This window comes from Diceros bicornis, chromosome 26, assembly GCF_020826845.1.
Source record: "Diceros bicornis minor isolate mBicDic1 chromosome 26, mDicBic1.mat.cur, whole genome shotgun sequence".
NCBI lineage: Eukaryota > Metazoa > Chordata > Mammalia > Perissodactyla > Rhinocerotidae > Diceros > Diceros bicornis.
This window is the reverse complement of record NC_080765.1, coordinates 45,603,781-45,616,257: the sequence shown is the minus strand read 5'-3', so window position 1 is coordinate 45,616,257 and position 12,477 is coordinate 45,603,781. Positions and strand designations below refer to the sequence as shown.

General features: G+C 52.6%; 1 protein-coding gene across 2 annotated transcripts; it reads left to right on the top strand.

The window, feature by feature from the left end:
- The first annotated feature begins 717 nt into the window (after window positions 1–717).
- On the top strand, window positions 718–11,860 carry FLYWCH2 (FLYWCH family member 2). 2 transcript variants are annotated; one of them, XM_058570238.1, is made up of 4 exons: window positions 718–800; window positions 9,448–9,873; window positions 11,575–11,706; window positions 11,788–11,860. In XM_058570238.1, exons 2-3 carry the CDS (start codon window positions 9,543–9,545, stop codon window positions 11,682–11,684), a joined length of 441 nt encoding a protein of 146 aa, XP_058426221.1. In that variant the 5' UTR covers window positions 718–800; window positions 9,448–9,542; the 3' UTR covers window positions 11,685–11,706; window positions 11,788–11,860. The 2 variants fall into 2 exon arrangements, with proteins under 2 accessions (XP_058426221.1, XP_058426220.1); XM_058570237.1 differs by having other exon boundaries at window positions 11,575–11,860.
- Window positions 11,861–12,477: the final 617 nt, after the last annotated feature.

Genomic DNA, 12,477 nt, shown 5'->3' with positions numbered 1-12,477 from the left:
GGCACGGCGCGTGCGAGCTCCGATGATGCTGGGCCCGCTCCTGCCGCCACCCGCCACTTGTCCCACAAAGCAGCGCCCAGGCCCGCAGCTCCCCGCGCCGGAGCAGTCCCGGTCCCCACCGCACAGGGTAGTTGAGAATGACAAGTATCCAGTGGCTGTGCGCTGTGAGTGGCGGCTGGACGGATGGGTGATGGGGGGACCGACGGGCGAGGGAGGCACCAATGGGCGAGGGCTGGGCCAATGGGCCCGGCCTGGGCCGATGGCGCGGCTGCTGCCCTGTCAAGGATGCTGGGCTGAGCGGAGCGAGCCCTTTAATAAACGGAAACCTTCCCTTCGCTCGCTCAGGAAAGCGACGGGGCCACCGAGGCCTTTCAACAAATACTCTTGCTTCCGCGGCGGAGAGCCGGCGTCAAACCCGGCGGGAGGTGCAGGGGTCGCAGTTGACCCCAAGCCCCTCGTGCTGGGAGACTCCAGCCAGGGACTGAAAGCCTGGCGGCAGAATCTCCGACGCTCCGCCCTTGGAGGCCACCGCCCAATCCCGAGTGGGCCACGCCCCCTTCCGAGTCCTGGCCCCACCCCCACGCGCCGATTGGTCAGGCCGCCAGTTCCGCTCCGCGCTGGGACGACCTGGAGAAACGGAGTTCGCTCAAGGAATGGGCTCCCCGCGGCCCTGCTGCGCATGCTCGCGCCGTGACCCCAGCTTGGGGTGACGGTCCCCAGGCACAGAGACTGAGGGACCTGCTGCAGCTCGGTTGGCGGAGAGGGAGGGCCTCGCTGCCGTCGCTGCACGGCCGGTGCCGGTGAGTTCGGGCCCCAGCGGCTCGGGGAGGGTCCCGGGTCTCACGGCTGGGCTGCGCCCCCCGCCGGATTCTCCCGGGGGTCCCAAGGGCTGCTGATGGGGGGCGGGGGACGGGGAGGGGCGGCGACCGCGGCCCCGGCTCTGTGTTCCGGCGCTCAGGCCGCCTCCTTGTCCTTCACCCGCGATTCGCTTCCTTTTTCCTCGCTCTTCCTTCCCCCCAACACACCCGACACCGGGACTGAGCCCTGACACCCGACATCACGGAGCCCCACACTGGGCTGCCTTTCCTCGACCCCACCCAGTACTGCCCCCCTCCCTGCACCCATCCCCAGCCCCGTCCCACGCTTATGGCTCTAGAGGTCCCTCAGGGGTGGCAGAAGAAGTGTGAGGTATTGGGGCGGGGCAGACAGTCGGAAGGCTTGGTCATGAGGTGGCGGTGATGATGGGAGAGGAGAGGAGCGGGGCGCCGGGGCCATCTGGACGCTGCATAGACAGGTCTGATGACAAATTACATTGGGTCAGAAGGAGTAAAAGTAACTAAGATTCTGAGCTAAGGTGATCAGGGGAAAGGAAGTGTCATTACATGAGATTCCCACCTTGAGGAAGCTCTTCCCTGAATACTATAGATGGCATTTCTTGCCCTTTTTTGGTCACTGCTGCTTTGCAAATCTCCCTGTAAGGATGTGTACCTGCACGCCTAAGTGGGCCCATCATCACACCAGCCAGGGGACAGCTGTCAGTATTGCTGGAAACTTTCGAAAACGACTTCACCCTTGCCTAACCGCTGTTAAGAACCCTGCTACATTTGCCGCTATTCGCATGACACAGAGGAGACCAGCCCAGAGAGGGCGAGGGGTTTGTCCTCGTGGCTGAAGATGCAGGTGTTGTGGACATTGATGGTATTTCTCTCCCATGTGTATGAAGGTGATTCTGTTGATCCATCATTAGCCACCCCAGGCAACGGGTCCTGGCTTTTAGAACCTCACTGATAAGGGATTGGACCTCTTATTCGTTTCTTATTGCTGTGGTAACAAATTACCACCAGTTTAGTAGCTGAAAACATCGCAGCTTTGAAACATTCTTACAGTTCTGGAGGTCAGAAGTCTGATGTGGGTCTGTCTGGGCTAGAATCAAGGTGTGGGCAGGGCTGTGTTTCTTCCTGGGGGCTCTAGGAGAGACAATCTGTTTCTTTGTCTTTTCCACTTTCTAGAGGCCTCCAGCATTCTTTGGCTCATGACCCCTCCCTCCATCTTCAAAGCCAGCAACATGGCGTCTCCCTGACCCTGCTTCCCTCATTACATCTCGCTCTGACTCTCTTCTCCTGCCTCCTTTCTCTGCTTTTTAGGACCCTTGTGATTGTGATTGGACCCACCTGGATGATCCAAGCTATTCTAGTTTAGTAACCTGCATTCCATCTGCAGCCTTCATTCCCCTTTGCCCTGTAAGGTAACATAGTCACAGCTTCCAGGGATTAGGACCTGGACATCTTTGGGGGCCATTATTCTTCTCCCAGGGTGTCTGAGAAGCTCCTACCGGTTCCTAACATTGTGTCACTTGGGGCCTACACTAGCCATCTTTACACGTCTGGGTCCCCTCTGTGCCAACCGACGTCGTGACGGCTGGTTAGGGTAAACGGGTGACTGGACACCTAGCAATATCCAGCCACCACATTGGGGAGTTAGGTGGAGGCATAAAGGGTGCTGCAGTGAGGAAAACTGTGAGCCTTTTGATTTTTTCAATTCGTTTCTGCTTCACCCTTTCAAATTCTGTTCGTTCGATGAACTTTTGTTGAGTGAAAATTTATTTTTCAAAATATATACATTTGGCTTAAAGTAGCTGCCTCTCAACTCTTCCCTTTACACCTAGAAAATAAGTTGCTAGAAGGTTAGGGATGAATCCAGGAAAGAGACTGATCCAGTCCGAAGGACACGTTTACCCCTGTCCATGGAGTGGCTGAAGAGCAGTCAACCTGTGAACCAGCGATTACAGACTTCTCAAGCAGAGGGCCTGTAACATCGTCAGTGTTTCTCCAAGTATCAGAGTCGAATGGGGTACTGGCTGAAAATGTGGATTCTCAGGTCCCTCTCCAGACCCTCTGAGTCAGAAGGCTGGGGATGGAGTGGTCCAGGACTGTGCATTTTTAACAAGAACGCTGGCAGATTCTTAGGTGTACTGAAGTAGAGGAACCGCTGGTTATAGACTTAATTTGCCTTTTTCTTAATATGTAACAGTTTTACTGAGATAATTTACATACCTGCAGTTCACTCACTTGCAGTATACAATTCGATGGCTTTTAGTATATTGACAAAGTTGTGTGACTATCACCACAATCAGTTTTAGAACATTTTCATCACCCTAGAAACCCCATCCCACCAGCAGTCCCTCCTCATTCTTCCCCGCCCCATCCCTCCCAGCCCTAGCCCCAGCCAACCACAAATCTGCTTTCTATCTCCATGGGTTTTTCTACTCTATAGATTTTCTAGACTCTAGGTCATTTCATATAAATGGAATCATATACTATGTGGTCTTTCATGACTGGCTTCTTTCACTTAGGATAATTTTTTCAAGGTTCCTCCATGTTGTAGCGTGGATTTTTTTAATTGCCATGTGGTATTCCATTGTGTGGATATGCCACATTTTATTTATCCTTTCATCCACTGATGGGTATTTGGGCTGTCTCCACTTTTTGGCAACTATAAATCATGCTGCTATGAACATTCATGTACAAGTTTTTATGTGGACATATGTTTTCATTTCTCTAGGGCATGTACCTAGGAGTAGAATTCCTGGGTCATATGGTAATTCTATGTTTAACCTTTTGAGGAACTGCCAGACTATTTTCCAAAGTGGCTGCACTGTTTGCATCCCCACCAGCAGTGTGTGAGGGTTCCAGTTTCTCCTCATCCTCACTAACACTTGTTATTGTCCATTTTTTGTTTTTTGTTTTATTATGTCCATCCTAATGGTGTGAAGTAGTATTTCATTGTGGTTTCATTCTGCATTTCGCTCATCACTAATGATGTTGAACATTTCATGTGCTTACCAGCCATTTGTATATCTTCTTTGGAGAAAGGCCTATTCAGAGCCTTTGCCCATTTTTAAATTGGGTTGTCTTTTTATTATTAAGTTAGAGTTCTTTATAAGTTCCAGATACAAATCCCTTATCAGATATATGATTTGCAAAAATTTTCTCCCAATCCATGGGCTGTCTTTTAACTTTCTTAATGGTGTCCTTTGACTCACAAAAGTTTTAAATTTTGATGAAGTTCAATATATTTGTTTCCTCTTTGGTTGCCTTTACTTTTACTGTCATATTGAAGAAAGCTTTGCCTACTCCAAGGTCACAAAGATTTACTCCTATCTTTTTTAAAAAAGAGATTTATAATTAGTTCTTACAATAAAGTCTGTGATCCATTTAGAGTTAATTTTTGTATGTGGTGTGAAGAAGGGGTCCAACTTCATTCTTTTTTTTTTTTTTGCTGAGGAAGATTCGCCCTGAGCTAACATCTATTGCCAATGTTCCTCTTTTTGTATGTGAGCCACCACCACAGCATGGCTGACAGGTGGTGTAGGTCTGTCCCGGGGCACCAAACCCAGGCTGCCAAAGTGGAGTGCGCCAAACTTAACCGATAGCACGGGACTGGCCCGCAACTTCATTCATTTGTTTTGGACATCCAGTTGTGCTAGATTCAATATTTGTTGAAAAGTCTATTTTTCCCCCACTAAGTTGTCTTGGCACCCTTGTTGAAAATCAGTTGACCGTATATGTGAGAGTTTATTTCGGGACTCTAAATTCTATGCGATCAGTCTATATGTCTATCTTTATGTCTTGATTACTGTAGCTTGGTGATATTGAAATTGGGAAGTGTGAGTCCTCTACCTTTGTTCTTTTTCCAGATTGTCTTGGCTGTCTGGGTCCTTTGAGTTTCCATATGAATTTTAAGGTCAGCTAGAGTGGCTCACAGAACTCAGGAAAACAGTTCACTTACTAGATTACTGGTTTATTATAAAGGGATACAACTCAGGAACAGCCAGATGGAAGGGATGCACAGGGGGAGGGGCGCGGAGCTTCCATGCCCTCTCCAGCATGCCAGCATCCCAGCACCTCCATGTGTTCACCCACCGGAAGCTCTCCAGACATTATCCTTTGGGTTTTGATGGAGGCTTTGTTACGTAGGCATGATTGAGTAAATCACTGGCCATTGGTGATTAATTCAACCTGCAGCCCCCCTCTCCCCTCCCTGGAGGAGGGGAGGTAGGACTGAAAGTTCCAACCCTCTAATCACCCGGTGGGTTCCCTTGGCAACCAGCCCCCATCCTTAGGTTATCCAGGGGCTTTCCAAAAATCACCTTATTAACATAAACTCAGGTGTGGTTGAAAATTGTTTACCCATTTCACCTTAGCTCTGAAGCTATTTTGGGAACTGAGGACAAAAACCAAATATAACAGGAGATGCCCCAGTTTTTCTAATCACTTAGGAAATTACGAGGGCTTGAGGAGCTGTGAGCCAGGAACTGTGGGCAAAGATTAAAATATTTACTTTTATTATATCATAGTATCACATTCCCCTAATGTTAACATCTTATATAACTGTGGTACATTTGTCAAAACTAAGAAATTACCATTGGTACAATACTATTAAGTAAACTACAGACTTTATTCAGATTTCACCAGTTTCTTCACTAATGTCCTTTTGCTGTTCCAGATCTAATCCAGGGACCACACTGCATTTAGTCACCGTGTCTCCTTAGTCTCCTCCCATCTTTGACAGGTCCTCAGTCTTTCCTTGTTTTTCATGACTTTGGTGGTTTTGAAGAGTACTGGCCACGTATTTTGTAGACTAGCCCTCAGTTTAGGTCTGGCTAACGTGTTCTCGTGACTGTGTTACCGGTGCGTTGGGTCCTTGTTGTCCCCCGGGATAGAAATCAACACAGACAACAAACCGGAGTAGAAAAGTAAAAGTTTGTTAGCTTGTGCACAGGAGAGGCACAGGGGAGCAGTGCGGAAAGGAAAGGGGCAGGTGGCCGGCTCATTAGGGAGCGGGACTGTGGGGCTTTTACTAGGCAAAGGCCAGGGAGGAGCCTTGTCATGGCATGTGGGGGGAGTTTCTTGTGCTTGTGCTCTTGTTTGACGTGCCACCACGTGCGTTGCATGTATCATTAGCATGCCAGCTCTTGGCCCCTGGGTGTGATTTTTACTATGGTAATGGGGCTGGGGTCACCTTCAGGCAACCCTTGGGTGCTAGGGTACATGCGTAAACTTGGAAAGTCCTGAGGCTGCGGAATGTGGATCTTGGTGGTCTCTATCTGATTCTCTTAGCTTTCTGGTTGGTTAGGGGCCTTACCTTGTTAGGCCAGGGGCCTTGCAGACGACCCTGTCTTCTCAATTAGACAGGGGTTATGGGTTTGGGGGAGGTGCAGTGGCCCTGGACCATCCAGGCCTGGGTTCGAGTCCTGGTTCTCACTAGCTGTGCAGTCCTGGGCCACTCACTTTAGGCCCTGAGCCTCAGTTTCCCCAGAGGCAGAGCAGGGATGATGGTGCCACTTGGAAGGGAGATTGTTGGGTGACGGTACTAGAGGTGTGGGCTGGTGTCATAGGATTTTTGTTCCTGGCTCAGACCGACGCCATGGCTCTCGGCACGTCACTTTACTGCTTGGACGTGGACAGGAGGGCCAGAGGATGGGGTGTTCTCTCTCTCTCTCTCTCTCTCCCTCCCTCCCTCCCCCTCTCCCTCTCCCCCCTACACAAGAGATCTCTGGGTCACTCCTTTTCTCTGTCAACTTCCACTGTGTCCATAAATTTGAAACCAGGATTTTAATGTAGTTAATTTTATTCATTTTTTCCATTCTAGTTTTTATATTAATCTTTATTTTCTTGTATGACATTATGTTGAGTAGGAATGGGGACCTTTTTTTCTGAGTAATGGACTAAAAGAGAAAATTACCATCTGAGTAAATTTATCTTATTTTTTAAATGTTAAATATTTTCCCATTGTAAAATTAATTTATGCATGTTACAGTTTGGGGAACATTAGAGAAAATTAGCGAAAAATGAAGTCCCTCATTCCTACCAGTGCTAACATTTTGATAAATTACTTCCTCCTTGGGTTTCATGCATTCTTATATAGTTCTTTGAAAACAGAATAGAAAGCACTGCTTTTTAAATTAAGAGCAGATAAAATAAAGTCGGTGAATACATGACAAATATGACTGGAGTGGAGAAGAAACAGAAAGAAGGACAAGAGGGCTGAGAGAGAGAGAGAGACGCAGGACGGGGACCAAAGTTTAGTCTTTTTTGGAAAAATGCATAGTTGTTTAGCCTGGAAAAGACCACCTTTGCTCAATGTGTTCATTAGACTTTCTATTAATGCTTTTTGTAAACCGAATATGAACACTTTAAAGTCTTCCTATATCCCTTTCGCCCCTTGTGTCCTTTTTTCTTATCTCAGAAAAATGATATGCATTTGATTTTCCTGAAAAGTGATTCATTTTAAGGAGCAACACCTCCATCTTGTGGCCTTCTAGAATACTGTTGCTTAAGACTTAAGTTGCATTTTCCACAACTACAGGCGTGAATTAAATTGTGCTCTGGCACTTTATGAGGGTCTTTATAGCTGGTCTCTAAGCAGGTTCATTCTACCCTAAGAAATGGAAAGAAAACAGGAAATACAATTATTTGAAAGCTTTGCTTGTAGCTGTGAGAAAATGTGTGTAGACAACAATAACGTGAAACGGCAGCAGTTTGTGACAGGATGAGGGGAATATGGAGATTCACTTAGTGTTTCCTTTAACTTATTCTATATAACTTTTTTCATTTAAATAATTCAGAATGTTAAAATAACCTCAGCACAGTCTATCTCCTCACTTCCTCTAGAGAGAGTAAGCGTCCCGGCCGGTGGTGTGGAGGAGCTGTGTGCTGGGCAGGGATGTTTCCAAACTGCAACTCTCCGATGAAAATAGTTTCTACAAGAATTAAAAAAAATTTTTTTTTATTTGGATAATGATCTAAAGAACAGAATCCATATAAGCATCTTCTGCAGCCCCTGGCAGGCCAGCAGAGCCTTTGGACCCATGGTGGCCTTTGTCTAAGAGCCAGCTGGCGGGAGGCCCCCAGCTGAGCAGAGACCCTGGTCTCCCCTGCGCTGGGCCCCTGTGTGCTCCTGCCTCCAGGAATGCACTCTGATCTGAACAAGAGTGGAAGTTTGGAATCAGGAGGGAGAGATGCCACAAGCTGTGATTCATTGAGCACTTACTATCTTCTAGGCTGTTGTGTCTGCCTTGTGTCCCCCCAGATTCCTATGCTGAAGTCCTGACCCTCAGAATGGGACAGTATTGGAGATGGGGTCTTTAAAGAGGTGATTCAGTTAAAATGAGGCTATTAGGGTGGGTCCTCATCCAGTCTGACAGGAGTCCTTGTAAGAAGATATGAGGACCCCCACTCAGGGAAGGCCCTGTGAGGACATAGGGAGACGGAAACAGAACCACAGAGCTGGGTTAGAGAAACAGGTCCAGGGGGACAAGTTGGCGTTGCTGGGCCTCACTGCCACCCAGGTCCTGGACAGGGTGAGTGAGGTGTCTCCTGAGGCTGCAGTCTTGTTTCCAAGCTAACACTGTAAACCAGGAAGACCCCACCATCTGCCCACTGCCCCATTGCCCCCCCAAAACACAAAAAAGCCACCCCACACTGATGTCCCAGGGCCCTGCTCTCCAGGCCAGCCCGGCCCCGCAGTTGGCCCAGTAAGCCGTCCTGACTGCTTCCCCACACCGGAGGCCAGGGAGCCCTCAGTGACCACAGATTCTCGGGACACCTCCACAGCCCTGTCCCCACCCAGGGGCAGCACCAGCACCGGCTCAGCACAAGGTCACTGCCCCAGGGGCCCTGGCCACTCCTGGGCGCTGCGATGGGCCGGGTCTAGTGAGTCCAGAGAGGCCTCCTCCCAGGGCCCGGCTTCCCCGCTGGGGTCTGCAGAGTGCCAGCGGGGCCTGGCCCATGCTCCCTGGGACCTGGTGTCAGGGTGAAGAGCACCAGGCATCCTGGGCTGGTTAGTGGCCTGAGCTCAGTCCCCACAGTGCTTGTCTCTGACCGTGGCGCTCAGTGACACCAGATACTGTTGTCCTGGACCAGGTGCCCCAAGTGCCGTGTGGGGCCAGCTCTGGATCTGCCCTGATGGGCCCCCCAGCTCCGTGCTCCATGGCCGTGTGGGCCACCCCGCCGTGCCTCAGTGTCCTCGCCTGTACATTGGGTCAATAAGAATGATGAACTCTCAAACCATAGGGCTGAAGGTGAAATGGAAAATCCCATGCAAACGCTTCACCATGCTCAGCACCTCCAGGCCTCGATTCAGAGTCACTCAGTTAGCAGCACCTCGGTCCCCTCCACGCCCCTGAGAGCCCGGTGGTTTGCATACTTTACATTCAGGAAAGTGAGGTTTGGATTGTGGCGGGGGGTCCCCTCGGTGGCCCAGAGAGGATGTGGCTGAGCAGAGGCCCCGGCCCAGGGTTGTCTAGCATCCTCAAGGTCCTGCCCCAGCCTCTCAGCCCCGGGACACCGAGTAGCCCCATGTGCCCCGACCTCCCGCCCAGATCCGATCTCCTGAGTCCCAGGCCCCAGGGCGCCTCCCCTGATGGGGTTCTGCCTACCCCCTTAGGACGGAGCCCCTGGACTCCCAGGATCCTTGCCAGGGAGGAGACAGCCGTCTGTTGGGGCCTAAGCGTGGCTGGGGGACAGCCCGTTGGTCCTGGAATGCCCCTACCCAAGCACAGCGAGCAGGAGGCTGAGAGCGTGAAGGCCGGCCAGGAGCCGTCCCCTGAGCCCCCTGAGCCGGGCACAGATGTCGTCCCCGCAGCCCCCAGGAAGCCCAGGAAGTTCTCCAAACTGGTCCTGCTGACGGCCTCCAAAGACAGTGCCAAAGTGGCTGGGGCCAAGCGTAAAGGAGTGCACTGCATCATGTCCCTGGGGGTGCCCGGCCCCGCCACCCTCGCCAAGGCCCTCCTGAAGATCCATCCCGAGGCTCAGCGGGCCATTGAGGCAGCCCCCCAGGAGCCGGAGCAAAAACGCAGCAAGCTGGACACAGGTGAGGCCCCTGTCCCAGTGAGCAGGGCTAAGAGCAAGGCCTCCCTGGGGACAGAGTCCCCTGACACTGGGGCAGCTAGGAGACAGACAGGCTAGGCTGGCTCTGGAGAGAGTACACGTGCCATGAACGTTTCTGTGTGTGTTCTGTCTACGCTGCATCTCACTGGGAGTCTCTGCATGTCTGTAGTCCTCCGTGCACGTGTGTGTGTGTCTGAGGTTGTGTCTACGTATGTATTTGCCTAGGAGGGTAAGTCTAGGTCTGTTCCTGTGGGTCTTTGTGTGTCTGTGTCCCTGGGCCTGTTTCTGTCCCCGTCTGCTCTGATGTGTTGAGTATTTATGTGTCTGGGGGTCTGTGTGTGTGGGTTTCTGTGCCAGAGGCTATTTGAGGCCTCAAGCAGACGCCCACCCACTCAGTGCAGGTGATGTTCGAACACGGATACGTCTCTGGGCGTGGAGTCCTGAGGGATGCCCAGTGTCTAGGAAAGAGATGAGCTGGGGTTTCTTCCCAACTGGAAGCGGGATCTGCTGTGTCCTGAGAAGATGGGGACAATAAAAGCCTCAGCGGTTGGCCTGTCTTTGCTGCCTGTGAACAGGTGGCTCCTGGGAGTCAGCCAAGGCACTCAGCCTGGCAGCCAGTCCCAGGAAAGGGAGGGGGCTCTGGGGTTCCATCAGTTAGCTAAGCAGTGCAGGGGACCCCACCTCATTGATTGAAACTTAGGGCTGAGTGGCCTGAAGTCACAGGGGTGTGAGCCCCTCTGCTTCCCCCTGGGCTGAGACCCCAGGGCACCTGAGATGGGGGCATCCCCAGCCACAGGCCTGGAGATCTCGGGAGCTGAGGGGTCCCTCAGCCGTCATCACTTGCTGGACAAGAGCCGTACTCAGGGAGTCAGAGGACCCTGTACCCCCAGAGCCTGTGCCCCAGTCACCCTGTGAGCACTGCCACCAGCCAGTCCTGCTCTAGGTGCCTCCGCGTGTCCACCTGCTTCCTCCTACCAGCCCGGGGGTGGAGGGTGCCATCCCCAGGACCTGTGGGGAGGCAGGGCTCTGAGGGGCCAAGTCACTGCCCTGAGGTCACCAGCTAGTCACTGTAGAGGGTGGAGGGGGCATCTGGCTCAGAGCCTGTTCTTCCTGCTGAGCTCGGTGGGTCGGGCCGTCTCCAAGGTCCTTCTGTCCTGTGAGACCTATGCTTACTGCTAGGATCTGCCCAGGCTCTGGGGCCATGTGGGCCGTACCCCACATGGCTCCGTAGTGAGAATTAGAACAAAGCCGCCCTTCCTCAGTTGGAGAGATGGAGAGCAGAGCAAGGGCTCCGTCTCAGCCCCCGGGGCTCCCCTAGGCAGGCACTCTTGGGCCGTCAACAGCCCCCTCAACCTGCCACCCCATCTTCACCTCTATGCCTGGTCCACTGGCTTCCCCACCTCTGGCCCCAATCCAGGCCAAGGGGGATAGCAGCGGCTGCCTAGTGCTCAGCCCAGGTTTGGCCCAAAGTTTCCTGGAAATGACTTTAACAGCCTCTGTGTCCCTGGGCTAGTGGCCTGTGGGAGTGTGTCTCTGGAGTCTGCAGTTACTTCTTTAAGTCAGCCAATGGCGCCCCAGAACATCCCCTGGGGGCTGAGAGCTCCAGGCCCCTCCCCAGGTCCCCCCCACACCCGCCCCTCCCTTTTCCTCTGACACCAGCCTGACCCACCCCCTTCTCTTCCAGACAGAAAAGCAGCTGGAAGGTTGGCAGGGCAGCCTGCTTCCAGTCCCTCGCAGGGCGGGGAGGAGTCCACCGTGTGTCCCAACACGCCCAGCGAGTCCCCGTCACCCTGACAACGGCGGCCGGCCTTGCTGGGTCAGTGAACTTGGCTGTGACTTCTCCCTGGGGCCCAGTCGCCACTGGTTTTCACTCTTAACATTGTGTCATTTTTTTCAGATCAAGCATAAGTTACTTCTGTAAGCAGAAAAAAAAATTCAGGAAAGAGAATAAAAGAAGCTGTACACTCCGTCCCATCATGGACAGGTTTCAAAAATGCCACGATTCTGGGTCCTTTGTGGCCCAGCTCCAGCCCCACCCTCCCAGGGGCCACTCCACGCCCCCCTGCCCTTTTCCGGCCCTTCCCCAGAGCTGCCTGCCTGGGCCATCTCTCAGACCCCCGGTGCTCTCTGGGGGCCTCCCTCTCCCAGAGCCTCACGCCCCTGAGCCCCCTCAGCCTGGAAAACCAGCGGCTGGCCCAGAGACCAGGTGGGGTCTCTGAGGTGTCCACTTCCTGCGGCCTTGGCCTGAAAGGGGGTGCTGGGACCTCCGCCCCTAAGCCCCTGGGAAACCAATCCTGGCCAGTCCCCAGGAAGCCTCAGCCTGCCCCTGCTGGCCCCTCAGGAGGCTCACCTCGTCCAGGCAGCTGCACAGACTGACAAACCCCCTGCACAGGGGCCCTGACATTCATGGCGGCCCAGAGTTCTGCTGAGGAGGGGGTGGGCCCCGAAAGAAGTGTATGGTGCCCCATCATCCTCCTTCTGGGTGGTTTGGGGGCTGAGGGAGATTTCCTGGAACCTGAGCCGCTCCCCAGACCCCCCTGCTGGAGGAGGAGACAGGAAACACACACAGTTCCCCTCCTTCAGGGAG